Source organism: Polyodon spathula, chromosome 12 (genome assembly GCF_017654505.1).
Source record: "Polyodon spathula isolate WHYD16114869_AA chromosome 12, ASM1765450v1, whole genome shotgun sequence".
Classification (NCBI taxonomy): Eukaryota; Metazoa; Chordata; class Actinopteri; order Acipenseriformes; family Polyodontidae; genus Polyodon; species Polyodon spathula.
The window spans coordinates 13,971,729-13,988,546 of record NC_054545.1 but is presented as its reverse complement, the minus strand read 5'-3'; the positions used below and the strand labels follow the sequence as shown (position 1 = coordinate 13,988,546).

Below are 16,818 nucleotides of genomic sequence, written 5' to 3'. Positions count from 1 at the left end.
ATTTATCATTGATTAGGTGACACTAAAAAGAACATAATGAGTTGTTATGATCTGCAACATGTGTTTAATTTTTAAATTTGTGTTATTGTATACTGTTATGGTTATATTGGATTACTGTTGAATGGTTTTAGTTGCTACAGCATCTGTGAATTGAAGAAAAAAGTCAAATTTTTTTCACTCTGGAAATCTGGTATTTCTAAACTACATTGACAGTGCGAGAAACTAAAACTGTGATAAAAAAAAAAAAGTTGTCAGACACCAAAATCCAAGTCGAATTGGACAAAACTCAAAAACAGTAAAATATATTCAGTATTTTCTCAAATGTCTTTGTTTAATGCCACCAGTAGGAGAACAGCACAGAATTTCATAACTGCATACTGTACTATTCTACTGCTGTCTGTAGACTTTCAAGAAATGTATTAATCAAATTAGCAAAGTGCTCCCCCAGTTTTTTCTTCCACAGCAATATGTAAGAATCTAATTCAATAGCTGCTATATTTTAATATGCTTTGCAGGATATTGTAAACATACAGCCTGAAAGTAAATTTCACTTTGGTTATCTGTGTAGATCCTCCTGTGTTAAGACCATTCTACTTAGAGGTCATCACAGAGAGTCCACAGTGTTAACAACAATAATTTGTCATGACAACATTCTTTTGTATTGTCAATCAGTGGCAGTTTTCATGAATAGAATGCAGCCGGTGTGTTTCTGGTCCTTAATGACTCGTCTGTTGCTGGGCAGCTATACATTTGATTGGAATGAAAAATGTAGAGAACACCTGTGATTGGCTGAAACAAAGAGGTGTTCTGACATACCAAAACCTGGAAAAACACCTCAGTGCAGCCCAGAATGGAAAGCAATTGGTGGTTTGTTATTTGGCACGAGAACCCCCACATGCCAGAACAGGTTTCTGGCTTGAAATTTTATCAAGCAGTGTCTATTTTCCAAAGTATGACAAGCGATTTGCAGTTTGTTTAAATAGCAATTAATGTTCAGTCATTCAATTGGAAGTCTGAAACTTTAGTTTGGGGACAGCTCTGAACATACACCTAAATAAATGATAATTAATTCCTCGCTTGCTAGAATTATTTTTAGGACCTTAGCGAGTTTCTATTTGTTGTGGTTGAAATGGTTAAATATTAATATGTATCATAGTTTTTTTTTTTTTTTTGTTAAACCATTGCTGACTGTGTGGAGCCATTTTGTTGTGCTACTTTCTGTAAATTAGATTCTACAAGATTGTGAGATCATCTGAAGGGTAGTGTGTACGATATTCTTTAAAGGAGAATCCTTTCCTGATCCTGCTCTTTTAAATTCTTGCCTGACAGCCAAGATTAAGAGTTACTATCAAAGAAATGGAAGATGAGAGAAGAACATTTGGAAATTAATCTCTAATGATCACAGCAGGGGAATTTTCTGCACCTTCTCCTACCCTTAAGAAAGGCAGTAATGCAATCAGGTGGAACAGGCTACTATTAAAGATATAATTGAAAGGATTTAAACGTATTGGTCACATGTATCATTAATATGAATTGGTTTTCAATTCATGTCTTGTTTCTGTTTTTCATTACATCACTAAGACTTATGTTTAAAAGGTGTGAACTCAGCGAGGTTTATAGCCACAAGTCTGGCTGCTGAAGACAATTTCAACTAGTCTTAGTTTAGTATCCCACATGTTGGGCTTTTTATGTCATCAATGTGAGACTAAAAGTTAAGAGTAAAAGACTAACTTGATTACTAGTCTGCCCGTCAACACTTGTGTCTGCTTCCTTGCAGATAATTGTGTTGTTATGAGTGATTTGTAGTTTAGTCAATTGCTGCTGTTAAGATGGATTAAATGGGGTGTTTTTGTTTTTTGTTTTTTTTTGTAATTGGGAGAAATGCCGTAATTTTATATTTATGTAGCATTGGATCTGAAACTGGTTTGTTTGTATTTAGAAATTGGTTGGTTTGTATTGTCCCCTTTGTGTTTAAATATTTCTATGGCTCTGTCACAAAGACGGCTGCAGTGGGTGATGTCAGACCAGAACCAGGAACCAGGAAATAAACAACAGAGAGGTGGGGTTTAGTGCAACTAAGCGATTTGTTATCGCTCATTATTTAATAATGAAACAGACAGAAAATAAAATGTTGAAAGACAAACAAGATACAAGACACAGGACACGGCACCCGTAGCTAAAACAAAAAGACAAACAAAACTGACTACACAGACAAAAGACGGTGAGCTTGTATTTTAACTATTAACTATTCTTATTACCTCCGTCTCCAATCCCGTTCTCCACTCACCGAACACACAAGTTGCGTGAAAACATGCAGCTTTTATGCAGTTGTACCGAGACTCGATTGCTAAACAATCATTCAGTTGGAGTCGCGGTACAACTGCACATTAATTAATAAAGTGCAATTCCCTATGCTCACATATTATTATATTTTGCTTGCACGTGAAGTGCTGTGCAATCCTCATGCCTAAATAAAAATATACATTTTAAACACTTGTGTTACACAGACCCGTTTATATCCCGTGTACCAATGACTATACACCAACATTAACACACAACATACAACACAAAATACACACAGGGGCAGGGCACTTTGCCACATATACCCCCCCTTGTGCAAAGCCGTGCTGACAGCTCCCAGACTGACTCCTTCAGCCGGGGCAAGTCCAGCAGCGGAAAAGCTGCTGGGGTTGGTGGTCTCCAGACTTGGGCGAAGCGAGGCAGGCATCCTTGGGCGAAGCGAGGCAGGCATCCTTGGGCAAAGCGAGGCAGGCATCCTTGGGCAAAGCGAGGCAGGCATCCTTGGGCATAGCGAGGCAGGCATCCTTGGGCATAGCGAGGCAGGCATCCTTGGGCGAAGCGAGGCAGGCATCCTTTGGCGAAGCAAGGCAGGGAGTCAGGACAAGCTGGGGTGCGTGTGTTGGCCCTCTTCTCGGCCACTGCAGCTGGGCAGTTCTTACCCATGCTTCCCGCAGCATCCTATGCAAGGGCTGCTGAGGACTGCCAGCATCTATTCCTGGTCCTTCTGGTGAAGGGAGAGGCAGCTCCTGCTCCTCTCCCCCTGATGGTGATGGAGACAGAGGCAGCTCCAGCTCCTCTCCTCATGATGGTGGGGGAAGTGATACCAGCAGGCATTCACTCTCTGCTGGTGGACGGGGACCCAGCAGGCATTCACCCTCTGCTGGTGGACAGGGATCCAGCAGGCATTCACCCTCTGCTGGTGGACGGGGACCCAACAGGCATTCACCCTCTGCTGGTGGATGGGGACCCAGCAGGCATTCACCCTCTGCTGGTGGACGGGGACCCAGCAGGCATTCACCCTCTGGTGGTGGAGGCAGAGGCAGCTCCTGCTGCTCTGCTTCTGGCGGTGGAGGAGGCAGAGGCAGTTCCTGCTGCTTTGCTCCTGGTGGTGGAGGTGGTAGAGGCAGCTCCTGCTGCTCTGCTCCTGCTGATGGAGGTGGCGGAGGTGTGTAGTCTCCTTGCTGTGGAGGTGGGAGCGGCGTGTAGTCTCCTGGCGGCGGAGGTGGGAGTGGCGTGTAGTCTCCTGGAGGCGGATGTGGGAGCGGCGTATACTCTGCCCTTATTACAGGGGACTGTTGTGGCTCTCCCTCACTTGCATGGGACTGGTGTGGCTCTCCTTCACTTGCTGGGAAATTTGATGATGCCAGAGGAAGCACCTGCTCCTCTCCTCCAGGTGGTGATGGTAGGGGTAGTGATACCCGCTGGCACTCACCCTCTGCTGGTGGAGATGGAGACAGCAGGCATTCTTCCTCTGCTGGTGGAGATGGGGTCAGCAGGCATTCTTCCTCTGTTGGTGGAGGTGGCAACAGCAGTCCCTCGGGATTTGGTTTCCCGCAGTCCCCCCGTCTGGGTGCTGGCTGCTCACGGTTCCCACCGTCTGGGCGGTGGACACTCGCGGTCCCCCCATGTGGGTGCTGGATGCATGGGCTCCTCCCACACAGGCATTACTTCCGCCTCTGTATATTGCATAGGGCAGATGGCCAACATGTGCCCATACCCCCACAGTTGGGGCACAGCTCTGCCACGAGGTTCTTTTAAAAAAAAAAAAAAAACTCCCAACTGTCATCCCCGACCTCCTCCTGCTGTTTCCTGCCAATCCTTCTCCTCACCTTTCTATCCCTGGCCAGTTCCTCCTCCTCCTCTTGGAAGGAGCAGACAGCCACCACATGCCCGTACACCCCGCTGGCAAGGCACCAGCCTTGGTCCTCCATGCAGCCATCTCTCCAGCCTTACATTTTTGTTTTTTCAAAAAAAAAAAACACTGCAGTTCCCGCTCTGGTCTGCGTCTAGGAGGCGTTAGTAATCCCGCGATGTCACAAAGACGGCTGCAGTGGGTGACTTCAGACCAGAACCAGGAACCAGGAAATAAACAACAGAGAGGTTCCTGGTTTAATAACGAAGCAGACAAAAAATAAAAGGTTGAAAGACAAAGAAGACACAGGACACGGCACTTGTAGCCAAAACAAAAAGACAAACAAAACGGACTACACAGACAACACACGGTGAATTTGTATTTCAACTATTAACTATTCTTATTATCTCCATCTCCAATCCCATTCTCCACTCACCGAACACACAACCCCGAGTGAGTGAAAACGTGCTGCTTTTATGCAGTTGTACCAAGACTCGATTGCTAATCAATCATTCAATTGGAGTTGCAGTACAGCTGCACGTGAATTAATAAAGTGCAATTCCTCGTGCTCACATATTATTATATTTTGCTTGCACGTGAAGTGCTGTGCAATCCTCATGCCTAAATACAAATATACATTTTAAACACTCATGTTACACAGACCTGCTTATATCCCGTGTACCAATGACTATACACCAACATTAACACACAACATACAACACAAAATACACACAGGGGTGGGGCACTTTGCCACAGGCTCGCTAGAAACTATTGTGGTGCGCCGTGATGTAAACAACTGCAGTAGCAGGATTATTTTGGTGGGTTAGTTTTCCTATATTGTAATCCTAGAAGCATTTCAAAATTGTAATTTGTGGTAAATCATTGAAGAATTACATTGCTGAAGACATTGGCCAAAACATTTGACTAGTTTTATCTTATTCACACGAAACAAAATACTTGCTACAGAGGCCTACAGTGCATAACTCATGAAGATCCTTTGTGCTTTCACATGAAAAGTTGCACACAACTCTACAGCTTATATAGATCTACTAAATTACATCCGGTAGTGTGACATTTTAAGGGGGTCTGTATCGAGCTTGTCTATTTCTTCTTTTTCCAGGCACAAGGAGATTATTGGTCTCTTACGGCAGACAGGGGCCCATCTTTCTCGTGAAGAGATGGAGGTAGCGGGGACAGAACTTTGCAAGTGAGTAGAAAACATCTTGTCATATTGTGTCAGTGTTGTCATGTAAGAAACCATGATAGTTTAGTGCTACAGTTTAAGAGAACAATTAACATGAGAAAATAGAATCAGTTACCCTACCACCTTATAAACTCTCTTCATTACTGTTATATTGGCTGGTTTCACATACCCCAATTAGCACTAATCTTGGACTGCCTTACTTAAAGCAACATTAGGTGGTCCAAGATTATTGCAAATTGGGGTCTGTGAGAAACTAGCCAAATATGTGTTATCCATTACCATTGACTCTTTCACAATAATCAGTGTTATTTCTTTTCAGTATCTTTCAGTTTAAGAATTAAGATTTCGTCAATTCAGTGCTGTTTTTGTGTCATTTCCAATCTACAAAATAATTTCTGTTTGATTTCTTTGTACCAAAATGTCTTATGCTATGACATATACAGCTATGCTTTTCTTGCAATCCTGTTGCTAAGAGTCCTAATAGAAACAAATGGCTTTCAAATGAGTGCCGTTGACAGATAAAGACCTGGCTTAGACTGAGCCCTCTCTCCCAAAGCACTTGCTAGTAGTGACCCCCACCACCATCCCACTCACCTTCACTGTTGCAGAGCCCTGTTGAACCAGCTTGTCCAGAATGGAAGTTAAGCAAGCCATGGAATGTGGTCAAGCAACATGGCAGAAATGCAGTGTGGGTGTGTTAAATGTGTTTTCAAATAAAAAAAAGGTATGAATCTACTGCACTGTATTAAGTAATTGTACTTTATTTTATAGAACTGATAAGCCAGAGACAGCTTCTGCAGTTGCTAGATTTCCTAAGTACACCACCACTATGATTGCAATCAAAATTTGAATGGGCTGACAGTATGGGCTTAGACACTTTGTATGTACAGTTCATTATACCATATCCATATAATACTTTTTACTGAAGCTTTCTCTTCTTACCTGGTACAGTATCTTGTAATTGTTCCATTTTAGGCAGTAAAATAAATGAGGTAAGGTAATCACAAGTATGTCAAGAATGTAGGGTGATTGAGTAGTCATGGCCACCATTGTAGAGTCAGAAGATCAATAGTGCAGTTCGGTGTTGTATACATGTAAGTGAATAGTATGATGGGATTCATTTATGTACCCAGAATAAGGATATCATGGCAAATAATACTGGCAGATTGAAATTACTGTGCCCCTGGGAATCACTTGCTTCCACACAACTACTTCTTGTGGATCAGTCAGGATCACTGGTATTGCTTGAAGCACAGATCTGCATATCAGCTGCAGGTTCTGGATGAGTTAGCATCATCTCCCTAATACCCCTCATGTGTTTCTCTCAGCTTGGCAGCAAATGCTGACCTAGTGGGGCTTGAGATTTGGGAGCTCGCTGGTGCTCGCATGGATGTGACCGGCTACGATGGAAAAACTCCCCTGGAAGTGGTAAGCTTGTTGATTCTGGGTTGGGTCTGAAAGCAATAATAATTGCTCTTGTTGGATTCGATGTGACATAACTCTAGAGTATGCCACATTATTTGTTACTAGTTTTGTTAAATGAACAGTTTCCAATAATGGTACAAGTTGCTCTTTTGGCATGAAGACCTCTATACGTTTTATCCCTTTGGTTTAGCTGTGCTACCATATTGTAGTTGATTGTTTAACATTATTATGTATGCGTATGTTTGTGTATGTTTAAATAACTGCAGTCACAGACAAAAGTATTTGGGCAGTAAAAAAAAAGAGAAAAACCACAAAAAAAGTGATTAGTAGAATTTAATTGTATTTATAATAAAACAACAAATTAGTACATAACATGCATACGAAAAATAACATGCAAAAACAAATTTCATACTGAATATCCATGAGCGAAAACCAAGATGTAAGCCTTTGTTAAAAACAATATACAAAAGAAAGCAATTGGAGTTTTCTATTGAATACCTGAAGAAGCCTGATGTTCTTCAACCAAATTTTATGGTCAGACGAATCCAAAATGTAACTTTTTTTCACCAAAAAAGCAACAATATGTTTAGAGAAAGAGAGGAGAAAAATTTAAAGAAAAGTTCATCATGCCGGGTGTTAAACATGGTGGAGGTTGTGTGATGGTATGGGCTTGTTTTTCTTCCTCAGACACTTGTGACCTTTATATTGTAGAAGGATCAATGAATGTTGCAAAATATCAATACATTTTGCACTCTCATTCATTACTACCAGTGCTAGAAGACTTATTGCACAGAAGTTTGTATTCTAGCAGGATAATGACCCTAAGCATTCTATGAAGTCTGTAAAAGAATTTCTGAAAAAAAAGGAACATTCCAGTTATGGTTTGGCCATCTCAGTCCCCAGACTTGAATCCCATCAAGATGTTGTGGATTGACTTGAAGGCTGCTGTTGCAAAAAGGAAACCAAAGTCGATTGCAGATCTCAAAGCTGTATGTGCCGAGGAATGGGAAGAAATATCTCTGGAAAGATGCCAGGAATTGATTTCAAAATACAAAAAAAAGGCTGCAAACTGTAAACTAACAAAGGGTGGGCACACAAAATGCTAATGCAAGGGTGCCCAAATACTTTTGTAAAAGTATGAAATTAGTTTTTGCTGGTTATTTGTTCATTTTATGCATGTTATGTAATAATGTGTTGTTTTATTATAAAGCTGAATCTCTAATTTATGTCTTTCAGTAGAACAATTAGAAATTATAGAAAACGCTTTCTTCATGGTTTTTCTCGTTTTATTTAAGTGCACAAATACTTTTGTTTTGCGACTGTAGTTTTATCATCTAATGTTAAAAAATGTTATCCTACTATATGGGCAGATCATAATCTGGTTTAATGTTCTGCCGAGTTGGGTGTAGCTGTCTTTCCTGGTGCATAACACCCTGACACATTGATAGAATACCTTTTTAAATCATTTTATGTTTACAGTCTAGCTTGGAATGCCAATATTTTCATATGCAATAGTATCTGTTTACAGACTACTTTTTTTTTTTTTTTTACAAGGTGCAAGGAATGGGATCTAGTTACAATAACTAGCTTTTCTTTATCGAAAGAAAAAACACAAAACTGGACTAAAATAGAAATAAATCACCTGTGCTAGAGGGATTGCTCGTTTAAAATACATTTGTAATATATATTGGGTAGTTAAATGTATTCACAATTGAAACGATCAGAAGAGTTTTCTTGTGGGTGCAGTTTTGGTGACAGAAATACTTGTGTGCTTTGTTTTTTGCACACAGGCACAAACAGCCGGGAATGAGGAGGTGAATGCATTTTTTCAACAAACACATCTGCGCAGAGGACAGGTAAGAGAAGCAGCAGGATGCAAGCTATAGAGGGGATCAAAGAGAGGCCTTGCATGCAGGATCAAATAAGCCCAAGCATTTACCATAAATAAGTGCTATGGCATTGCAAATGTATACAAAAAATAAAGAAACTGAAGAAAGAGTCGACAGCCAGGAACTATTGCAGATCATGAATGAAACCTTAAATTCCTGTAGCGTAATTGATATAACATGGGCTGCTTGCTGTATATTATACGCACTCACCAAAAACAATTCAATTGAAAGAAGTAATAATAATAATAATAATAATAATAATAATAATAATAATAATAATAATAATAATAATAATAATACCATACACACATACAGTGTATATATCCATGTATAAAATATGCTGAGTTTCAGTAACAGTAGGCGTTGGAGAATATATTTTGTTGTGGCTGCAAAGAGATTGCCCACCATACATTTCTAGATGTCTGCATATTTATTTTCCCATAGCTTGCACACATGCAGGCAAGGTGGAAAATTATATATTTTACTTGCTTTAAGTCTGTGAGGTTTTCTAAAAGGGCATGATAGATTTACAGGAATTGTGCATATGCAGTCTTGGGACTGAGCTATGACCAGCGTATCTCATTTTACGTCACAGCATCCTTAATCTTACTGGGTTTAGAATTAATTTTTTTACAGCGAAACCACCAATCAGGTGCAACAGGTTACTCTGCACTGTACCGAGGTGGAACTTCAGATTGAAATGAAGGATGTCAACACATTTAACACACTTGTTTTGTGCTTGGTTACAGCTACTGCCAGATGAAAATAACAAGGTAAAACAAACTTTTTTTTTTAAATACTGCCCCTAAATACGAACATCTGTCAGCACTTCTTGTTTCTGCCTTTGTTCACCTTTTATGGAGCAGGTTCTGCTACAGAATCTAAATTAATCTGGAATTTAGGTTTTTGATTCCCACAGCTGTGTTACATATTGACGCATATGAAAAAAGCTAGCTGATGCAGGCATACATAGAAAAATGAGTGACTGTGTCTATTATACATGACTACCTATATTTCCCCTTTTACACAGAAAACAGAAATTTACAATACGATGTAAGATATGGACCAATACACTGATTTAACGTACCATTTGATGGATGTATACAAAGTTGATGTGGAATACAAGTAATAACGTCTAAATGATTCTACGCTACTTTATTTATTTATTCATTTTTTTCCCCAGTTTCTCCCCAATTTGGAATGCCCAGTTATTATTTTTGTATCCCGGTTCACCGCTGTAACCCCACGGTGACTCGGAAAACGGATGCTGAAACACGCGTCCTCCGAGACGTGTTCCTGCCAGTCCGTCATTTTTCGCATTGTGAATCCACAGCGAAGCCACCAGACCTATAGTGGAAGGACAACACAGATCTGAATGGCTCCACTGCAGACCTGCATGTGCCTTATAAGCCCAGGGGTCGCTGCTGCGCGGTGAACCATGGATTGCCCTGCTGACCTAAGCGCTCCTTACCCGGGCAGCGCTCGGCCCATTGTGCTCTGCCCCTTAGGAACCCCCAGTCACAATCAGCAACGACAGCCTGGATTCGAACCTGCGATCTCCAGGCTATAGGTTGCATCCTGCACTCCACGCAGAGCGCCTTTGCTGGATGCGCCACTTGAGAGCTGCAATGCTACTTTTAATAGTATTATGTATTTTTTTTTTTTTAAAGTAGCCTACGTGCTTCAGTACTTGTACTGCTTGTAGTTTGCTGTTATGAAAAGTTATCTTCAAGGTAATTTTGCAGTTTTAACAGGATTTTCCAATGGCTATACTATACATTTGCCATAGTTCACTATAGTTTGCCATGTTTATTAATATGGTTTACCATAACTCTTTGGGCTTGGCAATGCTTTGCCTTGCTTTCACTATGCTTGATTAAACTCCTTTGCTTTTACTATGACAAACTTTTGTAAGGGCGGATACATTTATTTATTTTTTCTCTGTATGTCAGTCAAAGCTGGATAAAAGGTTTATGAAATACTTTCATTTACAGTTCTATCTATAGTTTGTAAGAACTTGTGATGTTTTCAGAAAGGTAAACCTGTACTGCAAACAACAATGAAAACATAGCTGTGCCAGTTACTCTTACTTTACATTTGATATGAAGTGGACAATTTGCCTGCAGGTTGCCCATAGTGGAAAATACAGTCCATGATGTAATTATATTAGCAGCCTGTGGAACATTAACAACATTTCACATGATAGCCCCTATCTCACTCCCACGTTTCAGCCATTCTGTCAGCAAGGGCTTCTATATTCAAAACTGCTCAAATTACTTGTAAAGAACAATTGAATCACCTTGCAGTTCCACCAGGACGAGAGTGTCATTCTGGGTGCTAAATATTTTTTCCCAACCCATGTATGTGGTCCTCATAACAACCTGGATCAGACTGTGGAAACAAACAGATCTCTCTGCTTCATTGATTTTCTTTTCATTTAGATTTTTCAGAATGGTGAGTTTATTGAGTTCACCGGCCCTAGAAGAACCTGAACACCTACAGTATCGGCATCACCTACAAGACAATGGAGACTGCATGCTGCTGATCATCCATAATCTTACAGCAGATCAGCTTCAAATGGACTCTACTGAAAATTGCTGTCATCACTATAGTGGAATACTTGCTCAGTGCCACACTATCCTAAGCCTAGAGTTAGTGTAATTGAAGTCTTGTGTATCCATGTGTGAAAAAAATAGAAGCTGAAAGACTCCTTTTGTTTTTGTTATATATATAACCTTAATGTCAACTAAACTGGGTGCAGCAGTATTTGTTGATTTGTTTCAAACAAGGTGTAGACAGGGAAGTCTTTAAAAAAGAACTTGGTTCATGTAAAACATTTCTACTTGTGTTTTTATTTTATTTTTTTAAATCCCTGTTTGTTGTCAGGTGGAACTACTCAGAATGATTACAAACATGAAATTGCAAGGGGAAAGTTATAATAAATCTCTCTCTCTCTCTCTCTCCCCCCCTATATATATATATATATATATATATATATATATATATATATATATATATATATATATATATATATATATATATATATATATATATATATATATATATATATATATATATATATATATATATATATATATATATATATATATATATATATATATATATATATATATGTATATATATATGTATGTACACACATACCAAATTGTTTTACCATCAGAAATTAATTCAGATAATATGGACAGGAAGATGATTTATTATGAACGGATAACCCATTGGACCAGAAGAAATGATGAACAAACCTGGTTTATTAATATCAAATTTATATTTGCATTAAAGTTTGTCTAAGAGGAAATCGATGAAAAGATCAAGGATGACCAACTACTTTTAAGAAGCTATAAAGCAAGTACAGTATGCTGTATATGCTTTTTTTTTAAGTTTTTGCTTTCTCCGTCATCTTGTCTTATCCAGGGTATCCCTCCCTTCTATTACCCTGGATAATCGAGAGTTTACTGTATATTATTGTGTAAATTGCTCACAAAAAGTCAAACGGGTAAAAGTATGAGAATGAATGCATATTTTAAAAATGACCCCCAGACTGGAGACAATCCTTACCAGCAATCATGTTTAGTATAAAAGCAACCATTATATTACTAGCCAAGATCTAAATCACAATGTTTGAAAAAACTAAAGCTCTTGTCGTAAGTCAGCTTCATATTTTTATTTGAATGGATTAAATGTGCACTTGCATATATTTTGTGTAGGAGAGGATTCTATCAGGCATTTTACTATCATGATGTTACCATGTAAATCAAGTTTGGACAGCAGAATGAATATAGAAACTGGCCGTTCTGATTGTATTTGGTCCTGTAGACCTATGTCACTGGTGAACACAGATAACGTGTAACGTGTTTTTATTGAAGTTTGTTATTTGAAGTAATTTTATTGTATACTTTGACTTAATTTGTGTTGCTGTTTCATTATGTAATGTTCCTCTCTCAGTACCTATATACTGGAAACCAAGTGTTTATTCTAAATGGTATCATTTCTAAATGATTAGAATTATGTTGCCATCCAGTTATCTCAACAAATATAAAACACATTCAGTCAAACTTAAATGTCAGTATTTTTGTTTCATGTATTAGTATTATAATGGATTGATTTTACATCTTAAATGTATTGTGTATTCGTGCAAATAAAAATAAAGATTCAATTGACTTTGTTTTGTGTGTCATGAAGGTTTGGGTGAAGGAAAGAGAATCCTTTGTAAGATTCATGAATAATGCCTGTATTTGCATAGAGCATAGATAAAATAAATAAATAGGCTAATATTAAAAATGTATTATTACTGCAATTTTTATCTGAAAGGAAGAAAACACCATTCAAATTCTACAACTAAGAAGAAACACCTTAAAACTACTTAGAAGTTCCAAAGTTAAAAGTCTTAGTTGTTTACGTATTTATTGGGTGAGTTTCTCCATTCTAAAAAATAAAATTGCTAATGATGATTTTGAGTAAAAAGCTTTGAGCATTTAGACCCATGAGTCCACTGTGTCTTTGAAAACACAATATAATGAAAGCAAAGCAAACACATCTGGCCTTGGCTGTTTAACCTAAACAATCACTTCACTGGTCCTGTCTTTGTGTTCATTCCTTTCCTGGTTCTGACGTCACCCACCCGGCTGTCTTTGTGACAAAGTACCATGGGGTTCATTTCAGAAATGAACTTGTCTATTGCCACATTTTTATTTTTTTAACTGCTCTGTAGGCCTGTAGCTTGTGTATATTTTTTAAAGTCATCAGAATCCACAGACCAGCAGTACACAGCATTTTTTTTTTCAATTTTGTCAATTTTTAGAGCATGTGTATGTCTTCTCATGTTAATGCTTTACAGCATTGATTGGTTTAAGATATTATGGACCAGATTTATCAAGTGTTATTACAAAACAAGTAACAAACCATGTGTATGCTGTGCCTGCATTGTAACATAACATAACCAGCTTTACTTTTCTGTCACATAAAATATCCTTCAAGTTGCATTTTGTGATAAAGACCCACTAAATATGAACCTATACATCTATGTTTTGTCTTACTGTTGTTCACACTGTTCATCAGGCTGCAGCCATGGCTGTTAGGGTTGGTTGTGAGGGTCTCCTCTGTTTTGCTGTGAGCACCATCAAATAGGTGCACCAAGCCAGGGACCCCAGAGAGATGCTGTTGCAGAGCTGGTAGGGTACAGCTGGCATTGAACAAGAAACTGACAACATGTGAATGCTCAGATAATGGATAAACAGGGGCTGTAATTAATATAGTAGGAGGGTGCCCTCACTCCTCCGGAACTTCAGCGAGGCTAAATACAATTTTAAATGCAGCATAATATTGGGGGGAGCAGGAATTACAAGATGAAAAGAAGGTGTAATACATATAAAGGTTATCCGAGTTTAAAAACCTTTTCTACTCATTTGTAGACAAATTCTTTAAAATGTTGTTATTGGTGTCAGAAAGCCTTTTATATATCTGGCGTAATATAATCCTACTTTAAACTTTCTCCAGTCAGATTTGTAATGTTGCAGCCAATGATAAAATGCAGAATAGTTAGCAAGGGGCTGCCAGATCTGTTTGTGAGAGTGCGTGTGTGGGGGAGGGTATGTGTATATTTAAGCACTAGTACTGAAGTAGGACAATAGCAACAATACCCCATTTAAAACAATATTGGCATAAAAAGAATTCTAGTCCTCTCTGTAACGTTAACCTAACACTAAGCATAACCTAGACCTTAACTCGTGGGCCCATAGTGTTCTATGGGTGAATGTTTTGAACAGCCAATGCATTATATGCACCTGTAAAAATGTAATTACTATGCATGGTCTCTTAGCTGATGCCACTTGTGTGGGTGTGGTTTCTCTCTCACCCTTCTGAGAAGTACTGCATACTCCCAAACCTGTCTGACAGTCTTTCTGTCTTAGTGTGGTTTCACCTGGCAGGTAACGTTTCCTGCCAATTCTATTGGAACCTTGAAAAACTGGTCAGGTCGGGCAATAACTTCATTCCTTTACTGATTAGAGGGCAAGGCATTCTGCCTACCGACAAGAGAATGCATAAAAAGACGCAAGCCACAGACAAGAACAACAGTTGAGTGGTGAGCAGTCTCTGAACGCAGCAAACTAATCTCTTGCAAGGTAAGTGGCCTACAACAAATATACAATGCAGGTGGGAAATAATGACAAATATGGATTACAAACTGGAAACATTTACAGTATACTTAAAATGTATACTTATTTTTAATAAGTGTGTTTTACATCACTGTAACAGTGATAATGTAACTATTTTTAAAGTTTAAAGGTCATCTTTGTAAAATTAAATCATAAACAATAATCTGATTTCTTTAACTAAAGTACACATACTTATTTTTGTATTTATTTATTTTTTTAAATAGACATAACCCAAGTTTTGCTGCTTGGATGTTGGAAAAAGACTGTGCTCCACTTGTCCTGGGAATTGAGGATGGCTTTTCTGGTGCAGTGGTTCTAAACAGTTCAACAGTTCTTTAGCACAATTGTGAAATGTTTAGGACCACTTGATCAGGGTGGCAGTAACATCAACACAGAGGACACAGGTGGAAAATTAAGAGAGATGAGAAAGGAAGATGCAGCAAATATAAACCACTTTTAACAGCTTAACATATGGGATTAGGATTAGCATCATGTTGCTTCGACAGTACTATGGTTCTATCAATTGTTTTTTTTAATTAAAAAGTCCCAGCATGTAAGATTGTGGGATGGCACTCACTGGTATACATTGTTTAGTTCCTAAGCAGATTTGACTGAACAAAAATATGCCAACAAACATATACAGAAAAAGTACTGGATCAGTATAAACTCTGCATGGAAAAGCATTACCTTCTGCAATGGATTCTTAAATTAAATAATGTACTATATATTTTAAACATTCTCCAGTCCTGTCGTATAGGCATACATTAGCATTTTAATGTTGTCATCCTAGTTTGTGTAATTTAGTCAAATAAAATCTAGACTCTACCATAACTGTAAATTGCATCCAGAGTACTGGAAGCATTGATCCATAAAGTATCCATACTTTAATGATTGTGTTGATGGTGAATTTGTGTGGGTTAAGCATGTTCATTTTTAATTTCACACAAGGGCGCTGAAACTAGGGATGCTGGGGGTGCAGTAGCACCCCCTTGGTTTGCATAGCTTCCAGTATCTTCTGTCTTTAACCAGTCAGCCAATTAGATTCATACCGATAAAAATCAGTATATGAGAAATCCGATTTTGGCTGTGTGTTTATTTTCATTTATTTATTTCATTTACAAACATGTGTTGTTATTTATTGATTATACTTTCTGTATATATTTTTGTAATCAAAATAAAATCTACCAAACCAGGGATTAAAGATTTAATCATTTTTTTATTGAAGATTTGGTTTTAGCATACTAAGAATACATGTATAACATGTCTGAATAATAAATATATTTTTAATTTGTCATTGTCATCATAGATATCAACTTCAATATCAATGACTTTATACAGGCGTACCATTGCTATATGCAGTTTATGTAAGCAATACATAATATAAATATATATATATATATATATATATATATATATATATATATATATATATATATATATATATATATATATATATATAAGATATATATATATATTTTATCATCAATTTCTAACTGGACCTATGTGTGTAAAAGTCATCTAATGACATATATTTTTAAATCATTTCTGAGATGAGTTTTAAATTGCTCTAAATAGTTAGAAACCTAGTTTTATTGGGTTTTGCCTCTATGGCTGGTCTATTCAAGGTAACAAAATGTCGACTGAAAGAGTTAATAAGCTGTAACACATAATAAATCTAAATACATGTATTATTTTTGAAGATTCTTCAAAAAATTATCAATAAGTAAAGGACACAAGTAATTTACTTATTTTAAATTATTAAAGAAATAACTAGAATAACTATATATATATATATATATATATATATACACATATATATATATATATATATATATATATATATATATATATATATATATATATATATATATATATATATATATATATATATATAATATATATACACACACACACATATATATATATTGTGAACTCACATATTACTCACTCAGGTTCGTTTGCCCTTTTAAAAAT

The 16,818-nt window shown here is 37.6% G+C and overlaps 1 protein-coding gene across 2 annotated transcripts in view; it reads left to right on the top strand.

The window, feature by feature from the left end:
- Nucleotides 1-11,635, top strand: part of LOC121323814 (60 kDa lysophospholipase-like) — a 40,887-nt gene extending 29,252 nt beyond the window's left edge. Inside the window, exons 14-18 of one of the 2 annotated variants that reach the window (XM_041265041.1) lie at nucleotides 5,274-5,360; nucleotides 6,686-6,785; nucleotides 8,573-8,638; nucleotides 9,421-9,444; nucleotides 11,113-11,635. In XM_041265041.1, the coding sequence (XP_041120975.1) occupies nucleotides 5,274-5,360; nucleotides 6,686-6,785; nucleotides 8,573-8,638; nucleotides 9,421-9,444; nucleotides 11,113-11,163 (328 nt within the window). In that variant the 3' untranslated portion in view covers nucleotides 11,164-11,635. Of the gene's footprint in view, nucleotides 1-5,273; nucleotides 5,361-6,685; nucleotides 6,786-8,572; nucleotides 8,639-9,420; nucleotides 9,445-9,854; nucleotides 10,175-11,112 lie in introns of those variants that run through there. The other variant, XM_041265040.1, reaches the window with a different exon arrangement.
- Nucleotides 11,636-16,818: the final 5,183 nt, after the last annotated feature.